Here is a 19136-nt window from a genome sequence, read left to right on the forward strand (position 1 = left end):
CAGTCATTTCAGATGTGGACCCCGAATACGGTCTATATTCTGGTCTGTTATGCATACGTTATCGTCAGGGGCCATCTTCAATGTTCCCGGCCTTCCTCTGGGCCCTCGTCTTGTGCCATGCCAGAAGCACCGCGGACCCCACGATCAGGGTACATCCGAACAGCGACACGGCGTGCGGGATGATGTGGAACACGACGCCATCGAGGACCAGGGAAAAGACGATCTGTGTGTAGACCATGTTCACCGCAACGAGGGACTTCTCGGCCTGTAGGGACAGGGTGATGAGAAATTGCTACACGCATCAGCATCAGCATCAGCATCAGCATAGAATATCTGGAGACTATGAAGGGGGGGAATCGCAATCATAAATTGCCATTTGGACATAACGGAAGATAGAGTGCAGAAAGACGCACCATGAGGAACCCGCTGACTCCGCTGAAGCACAACAGCACCCACTCCCACCAGTCGCCCGGCACGCGGAAGCCACCCAGGCCTGGCAGCACGAACAGCCCGGCCAGACTGGCGGCCGTGCACAGAGCAGCGAAATAATTCACGACCGTCAGTGGGTTCTCAGCCTTTCCCAGGGCCGACATGCTCAGGAATGCGGCAGCGGAACCGCAGACGCCGAGGAGCCCGACGGCCAGGGCTTGCAAGCGTTTTATTACTGTGGCGGTAGCTTCGTCTGTGGTAAGCCCTGGTGGCGTGGGTACAGGTTTGGAAGATGACGACCAAGGGAGGATGGCGTCTGGCGCCGCGATCAGGACGACGCCCGATAGAGAGAGCAGGGACAGAATGACCTGTACACGCGGAAGAGGGCTGTTTAGGAATACATGGCCTCCTAGCCCAGCTACTAGGGGCATCGTAAAAGTAATGACTGTTGCTTCGCTGAGGCTGAGGTAGCGAAGGGAATCTTTTTGGTTGGGTGTCAGCTGCGGAAGACCATAAAAGGACAAGCTGCCCAAGGTAGCGAGCAAGACAAGATGGGACGAGATGGTCAGGGCAGAACTCACAGTATAGCCCAAATACTCCCAAGAATCCGCCCATGGCTCTCATTAGTAGTAGCTTTCGATTTTCTGGTCTTCCCAAGATATTGTTGGCCTTTTGCTGTTTCCACAGCCAGGCCGTGATGCCTACCGTGGTGATGCTCATGCGGACAAACAGGATCTGGGACGATGGCAGTGTCAAAATAGCATACGAAAGAGGGATCTTGCTAATCATTTCTTTCTGTGTCCAAGTGTGCCTTCCTCTTGTCTCTAGTAGTGGTAGGAAAAAAGTCTATACTGACCTGGAGTGGGTGCAGATGCGTCTCGGTGTTCTCCAGCAGCCTGATGCTCACGTTCATGCTAGCGCTGAAGACCTGGGCGCCGAGCATGAAGAGAATAGCGCGGGTGCATGACCTTCGTGAGATCAATTGGGACTTTTCGACGGTGCGTCTCCCCCCTGATAGCTCCTCTTCGTCTGCTGAATCGTATGGCGACGAATTTCTGCCACCGCCTGCCGATATCTGGCTGTTGGTATTGAGTTCCGGAAGCTCGAAGGAGCCATCTTGCGCGTCGTTCTCTTCATCCAGGAAAGGTTGAAGTGACTCCTTGTCGTTGTGTATCATTTTGGGAACATGAATTCATACAGAAATGATAAGTGACGGGCCGTGATGATCAAAAGGCTGGTGGCCGAGCATGTCACATATCTTGAAAGTTCACGTCGTGCCTGGTATAACTAAGGCTTGTTCTATCCCGAGAATGTGAGATTCTGAGTTATCAGATGCAATCAAATAGTCATGCCCATACGTAGATGGCGGGAAAGAAGCAGCCATGTGAAAGATTCCCAATGGTCTGTGATTAGGGCGGAAATCATCTTGAAGGGGCAGGACGTCGACTAACTCTACCTTCTAAACTGTACAAGTGACGTACCTCGAGATTGAGAGTGGGTGTCTTCCGTCTCTGGCCCAGCGGAAGGTCGGTTCAAAGCACGTGGGTCCGCAGAAATCGGGCTGACAATCAGTCCGGCGCGAATGGGATCCACAAGCAGGTCTGATTATCCAATACCGTGCACGTCATACTCTTCAACACTGTCCATTGCAAGCTGATGGTGATTTCTGATAGATCGCTGCATGTTTCTTGCTTAATTACAGCCATAGAAATATGAGCTGTCCAATTAATGACTCTCTAAGAATGCGCGCAAATAGGATGCAGGGGGCTGCGAGATGCACGCGCTTATGTACAAGCTTCATGTCCACGAATGCGCCACCCTGCCTTATGGAAAAGACCGAATAGTCAACAGTGCATTTGTAGACTATGAGGCATAATGACGATGGTTTGTCTCCCTCGCCATCCATAGAAGAGGCGATAATGGCGGGAGGTAAGTTCTAGAGTCTTGTTCGGAACAGACGCAGATATGGTAGCAATTCCCATTTCGGCCATGATTTCCCACCTCTTTCTGCTGCTGTCTACATGAAGTCAATGCAGACACAACTTATCTGCTAACCGCATATACATAGCTACTGCCAGAGTAGTTAATTGAGGACTCAAGGGCTTAGTGGGCGTTTTTCCAATTCACTCTCAAGAGTTCTCCGGATCTTCAGTCTGGATACATGTACAAGGCGATGCCACATAGCATGTCATCTTGGCGTTGCCTACCTCATTATGGAATAAAATCACTCAGTGTCATGGCATATTTCCTGCCCTGATATTCTAGTTTACCCGCAGCATGTGCTGCCAAACGAACAAGGGTATACTTGATTTTGTCATGCCCAACCGCGACGTTGGAAATTCAACATCCAGCAAATGTTCCGTAGAGGGCTCGTTCTCCATTGACTCGACTCTACTGGGTAGCTCGGACCACCGAGATCATGTTTGTGATTCATCACAGACGTGGCCGGCCACTTCTGTGGATTGTAACGGCGCTGACCAATAACGATGTTCAATACCACGGTGTGTCCCATGGAGTGGAGCTCCTTGGTCTGCAAAGGAACGGTGGGGGCCACCAGATGTCACCACACAAATTACCCCAGGATGGAAGAGGCACAGTGCGTGCCTCTAGCCGCAGTTGTCTAAACACCCCTGCACCAACCCGCAGGTCAACCCCTGGCGGTTCCGCGACTCCCACAAGGATCAGCTTATGGCCGTTTTTTTCTCCCCCTGACCGGGGGATGCTTCCCGCTCTGCCCATAACTGAGAGCTCAGATATCACGACATCCTGAACCTCTGAACCGTCTCGTGAGCTCCATTGCTGGAAGAGCTGACTTCGCTTCTGGGCTGCTGTTTATTGAATACATCCTTATAACATTTCTATTATCTTTTGAAGCGATTCTCTTGTCTTCTGCCATCATTTCCCAATCGCACCACAACTGGTCTATCACACACAGAAACACGACACGTGGAGACACGATCATTGGGAAGACCAAGCACAAGCGACAACGACGTCGGCATCTTCCGGCCTGAGACTGAGGCGAATTCGCGCCTGGTCATCCTGAATACTTCCCGCCGACGTGTATTGAGGTGTTTCAGCCCGAGTAATCGCCCGCAATGGCCGGTTTCGAGATGCAAGGGACACCGATTCTCGTTCAGGATGGCACAAACATCGACAGGCGCCAATGCAGGCGCATCGTCCCAATGAAAGTATTAGTGCTCGGTCTATGCCGGACAGGAACGATGTGTAAGTTCTTGTTCATAATTGACCTTCGGAGCAACTTACCGCCGTAGAAGCGACTGACACGGTCCTTTTCCAGCTGTTCGAACAGCTCTGAGGTCACTGGGGTACCTTGAGACATATCACATGCGGGCAGCCAGCACCGAAACACCCCGCGACTGCGAGTTATGGATGCAGGCCATCAAAGCAAAGTGGGATGGTGAGGGCAAGTTCGACAAAGAGGATTGGGACCAGCTCCTCGGCCACTGCCAGGCTGTGTGCGACCTGCCTGCTGCCGCATTTGCACCAGAGTTGATAGCCGCCTATCCAAACGCCAAGGTCATCCTCACAACGCGAGACCCAGAGTCGTGGCACAAGTAAGTCTCTCAACCACAGCATTACACTGGCCATTTGCTGACGACTAGACCAGGTCTACATCCAAGACCATTTACCAAGGCATTACAGACCCCACCTCACAGGTCATCTCCCATTTCGACTGGGCTTTCTCGCTCTACCGGCCTATGCTGGTGACCCTATGGGACCGCCTGTTCGAGGGAGACTTTGAGAACCGCGGCGTCGAGGTCTTCAAGAGGCACTACGACCTCGTCCGCGAGCTTGTACCACCGGAGCGCTTGCTCGAATACGACGTGGGCGACGGCTGGGGCCCCCTATGCGAGTTCCTGGGCGAAGACCGCCCCGCGGCCCCATTCCCTTACACAAACACCATCAGTGATTTCCAACACGGACTTCGGGGCCGCAACAACAGGAAAATTAGGAATGCTATTTTCAAGGCCGTCATACTTGTGCTAGGCATGGCGTGCATCTGGATGAGCTTTGGCTATATCTCGAAGTGGACTCATGTCATTTAAGAGCTGTCGTTGACACCACTGCTTCGCGAAATACGGAGACAAACGGCATCTCATCAGCGAATTATGAATATGCAAGTGGTTAATGCCATCCAGGAGGACGGGTCAAATGATAATTTCACGAAGTTTCAGCAGCGAGGGTTTAGCAGTTTTGTGAAGGATATTTAAAGAATCGGAACGGGACCAGAGAAGGCCGTGTTCAACTGATTATCACAAGGCGAGCTTTGTATCTCGTCTTTGGACTAATTTGCCGCAAGGCAGGCGCAGAGGCGCATCAGGTTTCAAGTTTTGAGGCAGTACTTTTCCATTGGGATACCGTTCTTATTTCTAAATTAGATGTGGGAGGACAATGTAGCTACAGACTCTATGAATGTTTGTCGTTAAACACAACGACAAATCAGATCCGTCCGTGTCGGTTGTGGTGTCTCTCACTGGCCTCAATGAGTACCCTCAGAGAAGTCTAGTCTCTCACACACTCAAGACCAAAAGCCTTCATGAACACCGTCTGGGATACCTGGCCCTTACCACCTGCCTCTGCTTCCATCCCAGCACGACGACGACGACACCACAGGAGACAACCCACACCCCAACGGCAATCATCCAAGCCACATCACGCAGCCACGTGCCTCCAGTCGCATCCCAACCCCTTCGTGCGGCACCCTCCAGATCGTCCACGTTCAGTATGCCAACACCCTCCCGCTCCAGAACGCCCCAGACGTAGTCCCGATATCCAACAGGCCAGTCGGGTGTGTCCCAGTACCGGCTCGTCAAACCAAGCCGTGCTGCGGCATTGATTTGGCTGCGCAGGGTGGACAGTTGTGATGAGGAGAACCCTGTAATCACGGACCCAATGGTGGATCTGAATGAGGCCGAGGCATAGTAGGCTGTCTTGTTGGACCATGTTTGTTCTGTAACATCCTGATTAGCAGCGACCGGATTGTTGTTGTCGGCGATGTCGATGGCTTGCGGTAGCAAGGCAAGAGGTGCGTCTAGAAAAGTGTCGTGATACTCGTCAAAGGAATATTTGGGGTCAGCATTTGTGCTGGTGAACACCGCTCGGTCGGAGCCTATGTTACCCGTGCCTACGACGGTGATGGGGCCAACCTCAAGGCTGCCGTCCCCGTATCGTGTGAGAAATCCCTTTTCACGCAGGGCCAAAAGCTGCTCCACTATGATTGGCCAGGTGTCGTTGCTCTCGCTCTTGACGTCGATTAGCAGGACGAGTGTTGCGTTCGGGTCTGTCCTGAATATCCCCCTGTGCGGGGTTCCCAAACCCAGATTGATGCTATCGAGGATGTTCAAGAGAGGATGGAGGTACATGCTTGTCAGCGTCCGACCGGGCCTCAGGGAAGCCTCGTCATGCCCGATCAGAAGGTCTTTCTTGTCACCTGTGTGCCAAACATCCGCCTCGACGCTCGAACAGCCGGCCGCAAGGGCGGAAAAAAGAGGGTAGGGCCGCCAGTAGTCGTTATGTGAGTGGCATGCTCTGGGCTTAACTGAGTGGGAAAAGTCATGCAGCCACTTCTGCTCGCCACCTATCGGTTGTCCATTGTCCAGGATGGGGTTGGTCGAGATGAAGTCGTGTGGGACGATGGGGTCCAGGGAGGATGGTTTGATGAGGAATGTTAGCAGAAATATGAGACCACTTTTGCAAGAATGTTCGTTAGTTGAATTCATTGGTATTGCTGGACATTTGTCTTTGAATACTTACATAACGGCTAGAGACCCAAGTGCCCAAGCAGCACAGAGATATACCGAATCTCCAGAAACAGCACCAAGCAGCTTGCGTGTGTACGGAAAATTTCTGAAGAGCTTTGTCTGTAGCCCATGCTCTGCTTGACTTGTGTTGCGGAACATCCTGCTTGTGCCATCCTTAAGAGACCCCGAGAGCGGCGCTTCGCTGTCATTTGATTGACTGCAACTTGATGAGCCTGTCGCAGAAAGTCTGCCTGCCACAGAGAGTCTGCGCATGGGAATCGAGCGACCTTCCTCTGTATTTTGCTGCATTTTCAAGCGGAGTGTTGTCGCCGTGTCTGTCTTGATAAAGGTAGAAAGTATTGAAATGGAAGATGAGGCAACTGGAAGCTGAACATAATCTGAAGAACGCAAGGCGCAGTGAAGCAAGATGGCGGTTGATGAATTGAGCGCATCTCTGCAATGGAGCAATCGATTTGAAAAGATCAGTGCATTCACTTATCCTGTCGCTGGTGACTTCCACTCACTACCCACGTTGTATTTTGTACGAAAGCCTTTGGACTCGCTGTGTCAATAAGAAGTCGTGCTCAAAGGGAAGTTGCTACTGGGCCAGCCAGTGGAAGGTCGACTTCAGGATTCTGCGATGAGGACATTCAACATGCCAGCCTTAACTAAAGTCACACGGGCAAAGGTATGGACAACGCATTCGTAGAAGTTTGAAACTTGAAGTATGAGCACCAAGATGCACAACTAAGGTAACGATGATTTTCCCTGCTCAATTTTGAGGTTCTACTGTTGATTGCCTCCCTAACCTGTAAAGTGGAATAACCAAAAAAAAAAAGCACCAGCTAAGTCAGACTTGTCACTTCATAATGTACTTGAAAAGGTGCCAAACATTTTCCCATGGAGAATAGTCAGCATGTTGGAATCCCTTTTGGCACTCGCCGTTGTTGGAAAGTAATAACTGTTCATTGCATTTGGCACGTGTCTTCTTCAAAGTTGCCGCTGTCTTCACAGATATTACAATGCTAACCTTGCAACTTTGCAACCTTGCAAGTTATCCTTGTAATTTTGAAGCCAGGTGATGACATGAGTGACATGATACTACGGCTATCTTGGACATGTATTACGGTGAAACAGCTGATGCCGCCCATCCCCACGAAAGTAATGTTTCAAACACTAGACTAAACGAATTTGACATGATTGTTAGCAACTGCGTCCCAAAACTCCTGTTATATCGTAAATCAAGTGAGCTTATGTTATATCTAAATCCACCTCATGCCTCGTTTTCGGCAATAGCACAAAGCCAAATCATTGAAAATGTTATCATTGAGGTCCCTTTCTTGAAAGAAATTGAAATGAGCTAACCGTTTCCGGAATTCTTCGAAGCCTTTGAGAATCCCATTGAGTTTCCCAGCATTGTATTACGACAGTCGTTGACACAAGATTCGGTGGTTTATGACTTCATTTACTGTCTTACTCATGACTTTTTGATTTTGAAACTAAAGCTTTCATCCTGGTCATCTTGAATGGTGTTTTAAGTGCACAATTTCTAAAACGCCACACCATGTCAAGCGCTCGCTCAAGCGCTGGAAGACGTTCAGCCATGGGGAGCTCAAGCGGAAGCCGGCAGATGAAGGATCATGAAGCAGCACTCGTCAGGGCTGAAATACAGAAGACGTATGTCTAACCTTTTGAGCAATAATTATGCCCTTGCGGCTAAGAATTGATCCCACAGCTATGATTATTTCAAGTGTTTCCACATGGGGCTCGCTGCTCAATGGTGGATGCTCCCCCTAGAAGCGCACCAAGAGCGCTACAGCCAATATAATGTTCCCATGGTAACAACCCCACAAATCGAGACGCCATTTCCGACTGACCGGCACCCTTATCACCTGCTTCCTGGCCGCGACGTGGATCCTAGCATCGCTGCCCGGCTGAATTCGGAGCTCCGTGACGGGAAGCATGAATTGGCGACAGCATTGGTGCCCTTGGGTCTGCGGTTCGTCAAGATCCTCGGCGCGGGGTCGCAAGGAACAGCGGTTCTATTTGAGGTTGACGATAATGGGACAACGCGGAAGGTTGTCGCGAAATACAGCAGCGTTGGTCCACAACAGGTGGATGATGATGATGATGATCAAGATGATGATGATCATGATCATGATGATGATGATGATCATGATAATGATGATGATGATGATGACAGCATGGCCATGGAGAAAGAATGGATGAGGGTGAGTGAGGGTGTACAATTCATACATGGCGTCCTACGATCCTTACACCGCGCATCTGCCGCGCCGCGCCTGGTCACATATCTTCTAGGCTGATTCAAATTCTTACTAGCGATTGGTCGGTGCAAGGCATATTATACAACGGCATTTCATCCGCGGCCTCGATGTTATCGACGATGATCTTGACTACACAAACCCTGATAATATGTATCTGATGGAGTTCATGTTCGTGAGGTGTCCCACCTTCCGCGCACGATCCATACTGCGAAACCCGTAAAACTGGAAAAGAGACGATATTAATTCGGGCCTCATAGGAAACATGGTACTATTGATAAGGTTCTGCGCAAAATTTCGCAGAGGGAAGTGCAGCTGAAAAGCGGTGACTTATGGAGAATATTTTATTGCCGTGAGTTTAAACTTGATAACCAATCACTGCAACAAGCTGAAAAAGTGGAAGTCTTTCGAGCATGTGTCGCTATCTCATATCCGGATCGTTGGGCATTCGGTCTCAGTGTTGCTCATGGTGACCGAGTACCGCTCAGCGAAGAATTGGTTCCAACGGAGAACAATGGACGTGTCGAACTTCCCGATGATGCTATTATCAACATGGATATAAATTGTGGCAATAGTAAGCTATATCCTTTCTCAAGTCTATGTCTGGGATATTCCGAAGAGTTGCTGCTAAATTAGAACCGCAGTCATGATTGGCGATTATGATGTAGACCCCGGAATTCATCCACACGATCAGGTGCCTGTCTTCAAGGTATGGCCCATACTCTCTTATTAGTTGACTTACTCAATCTTCCTAGTAAGCACTAGTTCAGGCTACTATGTGAATTCACTTCGGTAGCAACCTGAAATGTTAGATGGGGATGTTTGTCCAGAGTCGAACATCAAGCTGTTCACTCCCTCGAACGCAATGTGTCATCAAAGTTAGCCGAATTCTCGCACCTGCTGTTTAAAGACCTAACGCCGTCCTGAGAGAAACTTGGACAAGTTTCGAGACCCAGATACTGCCGTTTCTTGCGCTTTTGATAGCGGTGAGAGAGGTCTCGTTCTCATAATTCCAAAATTGACAATGTACCAATCTTGAAACAGAAAGAAAACGTGGGAGTCATTGACGCAAACTAATCTGATGCACTATTAGATGGGAGATCTAGGAATCGCATACCAATTTCCTCCTGGCGAGCATCACTTGTCAGTGAATCATGCCCGTCTATAGTTCCTTAAGGTGAATAACACTGAATGGATGGACACAGTGCCCGTTTGGTATGCTCTAGGATGGCCGGTAACGCAGGCACACACGCACCGGTAAATTATTTGCCATGTGGATATATATGTCTATTGCCAGCCTCGTCGACTGACATCTCATATGGTCTAGGAACAATTTACTGAGACGTGGAACGCTTTTACGGACGTAGACACTATGTTCGCTCAAGATGACACAGCTGGCAGGTATGGATGGTGGACGAACTTGTATCAGATTGGGACTGTAAGAAATCATAGACAATCACCATTGAAACTTTAGTGAAGTTAAGCACGTTGACAGAGACTCGTTGCGCTTTAGATAATGACCATGCTAGTCACACGGAAGATTTACGACAGACCGCCAATTGGCACCACACAAACAATCACTGGACTAGAGCAAAACGATTTCAATGTCTTCACTGTATGTTCAGCCACCTCATGTGGTTTGTTGAAGTTCATGTCGCCCCTCCCAGCCCGAAATTCGCAAAGGTCTATCCAAGAAGCTAATCATTGTCGTCGAAGTACGGAGGCCATGTTCTAGACGATCAGTACAGTCACTATGACCAGTCGCTACGCATGACAATTGCGTGGGTAACGGCGCGTGTCCCTGCCCAACGGCCGTCGATGTTGCAATTACAAGAAATATTCATGAGAGCCGTTCTAAGGGACTACGGAGAGGAGGGCAGGACCTCGATATCGGACATCCTCGAAAGTCCACCACCACCGCCGTGAGTTCTCCACCCCCTGTCTGGAGCCGGATGGTCTTCTCTTTACTCCAGGTTCCATCCAAAGTTCATAGTACAAATGAGAATCACCTTTAATCTTGCTTTCGGCAAGGGCAAAGGGCATAGAAGAAAAGCAAGTGCCGAAAGCCAGATTACTGATCAGAAATTAGAGATGATCCCCTGAGCGGCATTGGCAACACAGCAACAACAGACAACCTTGGCCTGAGAGGTGCGCGAGCCTCTTTTGCGACTGCAGGAAGAGGCCCCAACAGAACGCAGACCCGGAGACAGGGAGGCAGCCGCATCGCCAGGAGTAACAGACGGCATCGGCAGACCGGCTTTGTTGGCTTGCCTAGTATGCGGGCGCGGATTCTAAACATCGGGAGCGCAATGGATGTGTTATCTTCATGGCTTGCAAGGATAGGTATCGGCGGTAACGATGATGCCCACGGGGATAGATGATCATGATACTCGTTGGCTGATCGAATCAGGCGATGTGATCCTCATTTTTCTGTTTTGTCGTCTCTATTCCGTATGTTTCGCGTGGAGAGAAAAGCTTGGAGCACTGAATATGTCTCCGTTCCCGTCCCGGAAGTGTGTATTGACCCGCCCAGAAAGTCGCCGGCGTCCAAGTGTAAAATTGCCCCAATCATGGCCGACCCGAAAATTCGTCCCCTGGCGTGGTTCCGCAGAAGTTTCACCAGCAGGGATGGCTGTGCGACGTGGAACCCCGATTTGTAATTTGGTGCCGAGGCTCCACGACGGCGACGGTGCAACATGGGACAAGAGCCAGGGTTCGACACTTCTAGCAAAATACGATCCTCAGATTTCTTGAACAAATTTGAGGCCTTCAGAGTCGGAAGTGATTTCTATAACTTCGTCGTGCTCCTCATCTGATCCGTAACGGCTAAATGTGGCTGCAGTAGACTCGACCATCAGGAAGGCCTTTCACCTTGCATTTCTGTCTTGGAAAACAGCCCACATCTTGATACAGGTAGAGAGTTCAGACCGCGATATCGGTACACCATGGACTTGCAGATCTCCACACCCATCACCCTGCCCTCGGGTCTCGTCCTGCCCAATAGGCTCGTAAAGGCAGCCATGGCAGAGGCAATGGCTGGCTCCTCTACGGAATACCTGCCGAGCGATGCCATGAAACGCTCCTACAGCGTCTGGGCAGATGCCGGCTGGGGCATGATCCTGACTGGCAACGTACAGGTCGACACGAAGTATCTTGGCCAACCAGGGGACACGTCCATCATCGACAACGAGGTCAAGCAGCTCGAGTCATGGAAGGCATGGGCAAAGGCCTGCAAGGGTCCGAAGGGCTCGACTCCGGCGATCGTGCAGCTCAACCACCCCGGGCGGCAGTCGCCACTGGGGGCCGGGACGAAAGGGCTGTTCGCGAAGAACGTGGCGCCATCGGCCATTCCTCTGGTGCTTGGGCCTGGCCTGTTGGGTAAGCTGGCGTCGGCCATCGTGATGGGCACGCCGCGCGAGATGACGGTTGCGGACATCGAAGAGGTGGTGGCCCATTTCGCAAGGGCGGCCAAGCTCAGCGCCGATGCGGGCTTTGACGGCATCGAGCTCCACGCGGCCCACGGCTACCTACTGGCCCAATTCTTGAGCCCGAAGTCGAACAAGAGGACGGATGCGTACGGCGGCAGCCCGGTGAAGGCGGCCAAGATCGTGGTTGATATCATCCGTGCCGCGCGCGAGGTGACGCCCAAGGGATTTACCATTGGAATCAAGTTTAACAGCGTCGACCACCAGTCTGAGTCGGCTTTGAAGGATTGCATCGAGCAAATTCAGGTGATTCGGGAGGCTGGGATCGATTTCTTGGAGGTCTCAGGTGGTACATATGAAGATCCTGTGGTGAGTGTCATGCATGGAACCCCTCCCCTTTCGCATATGCCATCTTCACTACAACCGCTGCGTCCGGTTTTTTCTTCTTCCTTTTCTCTCTACGCCCAGTCTGATTTTCGCCTTCCATCGTCCGCTTGCCAAGCCTGCTTCAATGCAATACCTCGAGTGTACGTTCTGATTCCAAGGTGCTAGATGATCGACGGCGGTAAAGCATTTGCAGAAAAGTCCGACCGGACCAAAGCTCGCGAAGCCTTCTTCCTGGAGTTCGCAAAAGCAATCCGTCACAAGTTCCTTGACCTCCCACTTATGGTCACTGGTGGCTTCAGGACAAGACAAGGCATGGAGGCCGCGGTAGCCGAGGGTGGCTGTGACTTCGTTGGCATCGGTCGGCCTGCCGTGCTTAACCCAAGCCTACCCAACAACATCGTGTTCAACAAGGAGGTCAAGGATGAGGACGCCAGGCTATATGTGAAGAAGGTCCAGGTGCCATGGATTGCGAAGGTGATTGGGCCTGGTGTTGGTGCTGGCGCTGAAAGTGTAAGTCTATATAATACCCCGTCACGCTCTGGGGCTTAACTGTGGGCTCGTCCTCAAAAGTAATGCTGACATTTCGGTCTCTAGGCTTGGTATGGAGCACAAATACCCAAGATGGCTCAGCTGTAGGTTTTGAAGTCGGATAAACCTCGAAGATCAGTTTAGATCAGAAGTCTTGCATGGCGTTCTTGGGCTGGAGGGGCGGCAAACAATAGACCACAACAAACTGTAGACCTATCTTTGTACCGAGGTCATAGCTTTTCATTACATTGTGAATCATACTTCGATGATGTTCATTTTCATGCACCACAGAATTATCCAGAAGTCTAAACTGGTAAATGGTAAGGTGTGTAGGTAGGGAGGAATTTTCCTTTCAATTGGTCTGCCAAGGCCTCTTCTCGTTTTGAATTATGTGAGTGTAATATATGACTATGCATAGATATTGAATTCAACGTCTTCGGAAACTCTCGAGTATCCTCAATTCTCAACTTCCACAGAAGTGTGGTCACCTGCGGCCATAGACATCGTCATTTCATTCATCCACTTAACATTGCCGCATTTAGCATGTCGTCCTTCACATGCATGTGCCCTGCAGGTGGCGCTACTTTACTTGTAAGGCGGGCAAAGTTCTGGCGAAATTTGCCTTCAAACGAGATAGAAGCCAGGTGCCTTTCATTGAAGAAATTTCCAAAAATAAAGCAGCTATGCAAAATTAGCAGTCGACGGCAAAGCAGAGTGGGAGTGAGATGAGGTCCGTCTCATATGTTCTCGGGGCCAAGCTGTGGCAGCTGGCAGCCAGCTGCGCACCCAAGCTTTCGAGACGCTCGGACCAAGTCCACAAACCCACTCTCGAAAATCTTGTGGGCGAACCATGACCACTTTTTATCTTTGCGACAATTGGCATCCCATTCCTTTTATCAACCAACCTCTATCCCAACCACCAGACCGACATACTTGACTGCCAATTCCTCCACGGAAGTCATATCGTCACCTGCAGTCAAAATGTCTGAGCCTCAACTCAACAAGATCGCGGCGAACTCGCCCTCCCGCCAGAACCCCTCTGAGCTCGAGACCAGCATCGCTGGTGCCCTCTACGACCTCGAGACCGGCACTGCCGACCTCAAGGCTGCTCTCCGACCTCTGCAGTTCGTCTCTGCCAAGGAGGTATGAATCAAACCTGGACATTCCTGAAAGAAGCATCTTGAGAGAATATGAATCCTCGCGACCGACCATCTACCTATTCCACCGAGTGCGACACCGTTTGTCTGCCTGCAACGAATCATCCCGACTTCGAGAGATGCCGCATACATCTCGCTGCAAACATACAAACAGGGAAACACTCGGTCGAAAAGTGAAATAGGACGGGAAGCGGTCCACGGGGTTCTGTTCTGGACACAGACAGATCATCCGGGAGCTCGCAGGCTAACTTTGTGATCTTGAATAGATCGAGGTTGGTCACGGCAAGAAGGCTATTGTCATCTTTGTCCCCGTCCCTCTCCTGCAGGGCTTCCACCGTGTCCAGCAGCGGTAAGTTTTTAACCCAAATCAACCACAGGCACTCGCGTTGCTGGTTACTGACTACCAACTTCACAGCCTGACCCGTGAGCTGGAGAAGAAGTTCTCCGACCGCCACGTCCTGGTCCTGGCCTCGCGCCGCATCCTGCCCCGCCCCAAGCGATCCACCCGCTCGCGCAACACCCAGAAGCAGAAGCGTCCCCGCTCCCGCACACTGACCGCCGTCCACGACGCCATCCTGACCGACCTCGTCTACCCCGTCGAGATCGTCGGCAAGCGTCTCCGCACCAAGGAGGACGGTGCCAAGACCCTCAAGGTCATCCTCGACGAGAAGGAGCGTGGTGGTGTTGACTACCGCCTGGACACCTACTCCGAGGTCTACCGCAAGCTGACCGGCCGCGGTGTCACCTTCGAGTTCCCCCAGTCCACCGGCGCTGAGTACTAGATGCTCTGTTCCTATCCAGGATGAGCGGCACGCATGCGCTTGAGGGCCTGGCTGGCTCAAACAGCTAGTTCGTTCCCAAGCGACCATTGAAACAAAATGGACGGATACCCAAGGGGCCCCAATGTCATTGGTGGGCAAACTCACCAGAGGCTGGCAATTGATTGATTGATTCATGGGAAGCACGGTTGGCAACGGCAAATCAAAATTTGGGAGGCATGGCGGCGTTTGTTGCGTTGGTCTGGAGCAAGGGATAGCTTGGATCGAATAGAACAAGCATGGTTCTGAAGTCACCATCAATGAATCGCCAAAGCTGCCCCAATCGAGAGATGTCCACGATGCTATGACCATTGATACCACCATTGAGAAATGACATCGTAAAAGTCTGCTTGCAAACATATCTATCCATTCGGGGTATCGTGACTCTTGTCTTTCAACTAAATTTTCGCAACCCAACCCTCTAAACTTTTCACTCATAGTCCATGTCTCGCTGCTCAATCCTGGGAGATCCTCCCCAGCCCCATGACACACCAGTACGCAAGCTCCCTCTTCTCCCTCCCATCACCCTTGATGTCCCCAGCCCTGCCCTCATCACCGGCCGCGTCCGTCTCCCACTCGAGCCGCACAAACATCGGGATCTCGAGCACGTCCTCGTCGGGCCGCAGCGGGCTCATGTCCAGCTCGCGCTTGCCGCCCAGGCCCCAGCCACCGCTGCCGGTGCGCACCAGGCTCGCGTTGGTCCTCGCGAGCTCCAGGCTGGCGGGGACCACCTCGACCACGATGGTGACCCAGTTGCGCCCCCGCTCCCACACCTTGCCGGGCTCCACGGACGGCTGGCCCGTGCCCCCGCCCGGGGTGTCCTCCCGCAGTGACTGCTGCTGCATCTGCTGCTGCAGCAGCGACCGCCTGTCCTTGAGGGCCTCGTCCCACACGTCCGTGTTGGCGTCGATCTCGAACTCCGGGCACAGCACCGTCACCTTGCTGGCGAAGCGGCCGGGCGTGACGGACGGCGTGGCCAGCGTCACCCGCACGGGCTCGAAGATCGGGTTCTTGAAGGTGAGGAGGTACTGTACGGGCCGCAGGGGCGCGAGCAGGGACGGTGGCCCCGCCGGCGCCGACGTCGATGTACCCGCGAAAGGGTTGCCGGAGATGCTCTGCGACAGCGACGTCGCCTGCAGCGGCCGCATCGAGATGCTGGGAATGTAGCTGCCCGCCACGAGGCGGATGCGGAACCGCGTATTAGTTACCTTGGCCTCGGGCTTGGACACGATGTGCCGGCAGACGGGGCACCGCTTGGAGCGCTTCGTGCGCAGCAGGTAGGCGACCGGCCGCAGCTCGTCGACGAACCGCGCCCGGCCATGTAGATTTGGCTCGCACACGTTGACGGGGGGTTGGGAGGTCGCCTGGTTCTGTGTGGCGGTCTCGTACCACGCGGACTTGTGCAGGCGCTCGATGGCCTTTGTCTCGTCCAGGTCCGCGATTTGCAGCCCTTCCTCGGGCTCAAGTGACTCGCGCATCACATTGGACCGTGACTTGGCCTTCTTGTCGCCCAGAAGACCAGTGCCGGTGTACAGGCTCATGATCCGTGACAGCGATCCCGGCGAGCCGATGCCCAGTTCGCCGAGGGAGGACAAACCGCCCTTGTCGGAGGCATCTGCGAGTTGGGACTGGTAGAAGGACTTGAGGTTGGCAAACTGTGTCTCGACGTCGAGATCCTCGGCTGCTCCGGCGCGGGCATGCTGTTTTGCCGTCGGGGCTTCCTCTCCAATCGGCGGCAGAGCGGACGAGCCCAGCGCCGTCGAGCTCACGCCGGTACTGGCGGTGACAGCCTCTTTGCGCCTGTCCTTGCGCTCCTTAGGCGTCAGGCGTGTCTTGCCCCCGTTGCGTATTTTCTGGAGCTGCGCATAGATTCCGTTTGGCTTGTCGAACTTGATGCCGATCTCGCTGGATGTCCATTGGCAGTACGAGCAGGTGAGGATATAGGAAGGGAGCGCGGAGGAGTATGCCTCTTGGCTCTCGGAGTTGGAGGGCGGCGGCGGGTCGATCGCGGTTGCAGACAGCGGGCCTACGCAGACGGGGCATTGAAAACAACTGCGGGTGCATCTGAAAGGCAGCGAGTGTTTGAATCAGCACAGGCACGTTATACTTGAGTCGACAAATGTATATATATAAGAGACAGCGTGACTGGGGCGTGTGTGAATTGGTCGCACCTATTTCCGTCGCTCTTGATGTTGCTCCCAGGCACCTCGAACAGGCAGTTGGGGCAGTAGTATGTGACAATCTCCTCAGCTATACACCTGGGACATCGGATCTGGTGGCAGTCCTCGCAGTAGAGCAGGTACTCGAGGGGATACAGGCTGTAGGCTGCGCGAGGGGCTCGTGGGTCGAAGGGCCGTTCGAAGGCGTCGAGCTCCTCGAGAGCGCTGGGGGTCGACGGATCGCTGTGGCTGTGGCGGGAGAGGTTGGCAGGATCGGAGCATGGGCATTGGATATACGTGTAGGGAGTCAACGCAGCCATCGTGAAGGGCGCCCGGTGGCTTGGGCTTGGACTATGCAGTGATGCGCTTGCGGGACCAGGCGGAGCGAGGCGTGTCGCGACGCGTCTTTACACAGACGGCAGCAGGCTCTGATTGGAGAAATTATGGTGGGATTAAAGGTCCATTCTGTGACACAAAGAGCAATCCGAACGTCGCCTGGTAGCCTCTTCGGCGTGTGGGCTGATACACTTGATACACTTTGTTGCCCACCCTGAGAGGGAGACAGGCGCGCATTGGTTCAAGGTGTAGTTCACCTCGGTGAGCTTCAAAGTGCACAGGTACCTAGGTACCTCTGAAGGTGGGGGGCGGATGGGGGGGGGGGGTGCATCGGAGGTAGGATGCAGTTACGCCGATGATCTGTAGTGGCATCCCTGCTATTTGGTATGTATCGATTTCTCCCCACATTTGAGAGTCAAAAAAAGTTGAAGTTGCCTTCAACTGCAGATGCAGATGCAGACGCAGACGCAGTCGCAGACGCAGATACAAATGCACCACCATGCATGCACCATGCAATTCCAGTCTCTACATCTGAGACTTGATTCACCCGTCTGTGCCAGCTGTCAGACGGCACTTCGAGTGCATACGCATACAAGCATGTCATGAACTCTCAACACTCCAATCTCTCACCCATCCATCTTCACAATGGAGCGAAAGATTCAGCGCTGCAGCATACGAACAAAATGCCCAACCTGGACCTGGCTCGACCCAAGCGAAGCCGGACCCAAACCTCAACAACACGGGATCTACGAGAGTTTATTCTGTGGGCTAATATTTCAACCTCCGGCTACTTTATTCCCGAGGATTCAGGGGATTTTCCATACGAGGTTCTTATATTGCAGCACGGGTCGGACTAATCACCAGTTGACGTTTGTGATTCCTGCGAGCTGTGACCGAGCTCATGAGAGCTATCTACGCATGGCACCAGATCGACATGGTCAATTGAGTTCTTACACTCGCCTACTGTCACATCGGTGTCATCAATCTGATGATTCATTGCTAGCGACACATGGCATTGGCAGGGCAGGGCAGGGCATGGTGTAGGATAGGATAGCAGTGGCACTACGCTACTCCTGTGACATCCGCCATTTGTCAAAGACAAAGACAAGCCATGGGAAACAAAGCCTCCGTCCAGTTGATCACAGCCTGGCGGGCCGAGAGATGCGTTCTCGGGCACACGGCCGGTAACCTAAGCCTAGCACCGCAATCATTCACGTCCGAGGCCTTTCCTTCTCGGCTGCTAGCCATTCCGTCTGGGCTGCCACCAATTTCCATAGTAAACCACACTATCGGTGAAGCCACATCCCTCAGCCCTGGGCTCTCCCACGTCTATCTTCTATTTCCAAGCTACCAGCAGGGAGCCACCTCGTCATTGGGATCGGCGTCTTCTGCTGGAGGGAGCCGAAACAACCTGGGAGGAACGGGATGGCCCCGGAAAAGTGCTGATGATGATACCGACACCTTGGAAGCACGCCAGGCGATACGACTGAACTCAATCAGGGGCGTCTGGAAGACAATACGATGGCACCTCGCATGCTTTGTTAGCCTTCACAGCTTGTCGATCACCGAACAGCATTGCCGGGGCGGCCACCGACCAGAGGCCACCGCCAGCGAATAAGGTCGCACCTCGTGCGACCTATATCGGCGTTGCTGGGGCTCCGGAACAGCCGCCAGCACTGAGGCACTAGGAGCCGTCCGCGGCAGAGCATAATAAAGAGCAAAGCCGAGCCAAGCTGCTGGCTGTCTCTGGAGCTGCGTCTGGCCGCGCACGGCGTGCGGGTGGCTGCTGCAGGGTTGTCCCTCATTGCAGTAGTCCCTTGGAATGTTGATCCATACGGGACTCCGGCCCAAAA

At 52.7% G+C, this 19136-nt stretch overlaps 6 protein-coding genes across 6 annotated transcripts; 3 read left to right on the forward strand and 3 right to left on the reverse strand.

Annotated features, from left to right (window-relative positions):
- Positions 1-64: 64 nt before the first annotated feature.
- J7T55_007901 (uncharacterized protein) lies at positions 65-1606 on the reverse strand (the record flags this gene model as incomplete). The annotated part of the gene is made up of 4 exons (XM_053131042.1): positions 65-292; positions 414-797; positions 1135-1164; positions 1286-1606. 4 exons carry the CDS (start codon positions 1604-1606, stop codon positions 65-67), a joined length of 963 nt encoding a protein of 320 aa, XP_052990737.1.
- A 1918-nt stretch (positions 1607-3524) lies between these two features.
- On the forward strand, positions 3525-4496 carry J7T55_007902 (uncharacterized protein; the record flags this gene model as incomplete). Its single annotated transcript, XM_053131043.1, has 3 exons — positions 3525-3654; positions 3728-4004; positions 4058-4496. 3 exons carry the CDS (start codon positions 3525-3527, stop codon positions 4494-4496), a joined length of 846 nt encoding a protein of 281 aa, XP_052990738.1.
- A 489-nt stretch (positions 4497-4985) lies between these two features.
- J7T55_007903 (uncharacterized protein) lies at positions 4986-6500 on the reverse strand (the record flags this gene model as incomplete). Its single annotated transcript, XM_053131044.1, has 2 exons — positions 4986-6138; positions 6205-6500. The coding sequence occupies 2 exons, from the start codon at positions 6498-6500 to the stop codon at positions 4986-4988; spliced, it is 1449 nt and encodes a 482-aa protein (XP_052990739.1).
- Positions 6501-7755: 1255 nt separating this feature from the next.
- On the forward strand, positions 7756-12921 carry J7T55_007904 (nadph dehydrogenase; the record flags this gene model as incomplete). Its single annotated transcript, XM_053131045.1, has 17 exons — positions 7756-7868; positions 7927-8422; positions 8532-8644; positions 8962-9047; positions 9118-9182; positions 9567-9616; positions 9679-9688; positions 9801-9874; positions 10025-10088; positions 10190-10395; positions 10563-10747; positions 10884-10924; positions 11011-11129; positions 11202-11254; positions 11387-12267; positions 12451-12795; positions 12880-12921. The coding sequence occupies 17 exons, from the start codon at positions 7756-7758 to the stop codon at positions 12919-12921; spliced, it is 2943 nt and encodes a 980-aa protein (XP_052990740.1).
- Positions 12922-13794: 873 nt separating this feature from the next.
- Positions 13795-14752, forward strand: J7T55_007905 (40s ribosomal protein s7; the record flags this gene model as incomplete). The annotated part of the gene is made up of 3 exons (XM_053131046.1): positions 13795-13956; positions 14237-14319; positions 14386-14752. The coding sequence occupies 3 exons, from the start codon at positions 13795-13797 to the stop codon at positions 14750-14752; spliced, it is 612 nt and encodes a 203-aa protein (XP_052990741.1).
- Positions 14753-15243: 491 nt separating this feature from the next.
- On the reverse strand, positions 15244-17267 carry J7T55_007906 (uncharacterized protein; the record flags this gene model as incomplete). Its single annotated transcript, XM_053131047.1, has 2 exons — positions 15244-16852; positions 16960-17267. The coding sequence occupies 2 exons, from the start codon at positions 17265-17267 to the stop codon at positions 15244-15246; spliced, it is 1917 nt and encodes a 638-aa protein (XP_052990742.1).
- Positions 17268-19136: the final 1869 nt, after the last annotated feature.

The sequence above is a fragment of the Diaporthe amygdali genome, assembly GCF_026229845.1.
Source record: "Diaporthe amygdali strain CAA958 chromosome Unknown NODE_25_length_736740_cov_64_583793, whole genome shotgun sequence".
NCBI lineage: Eukaryota > Fungi > Ascomycota > Sordariomycetes > Diaporthales > Diaporthaceae > Diaporthe > Diaporthe amygdali.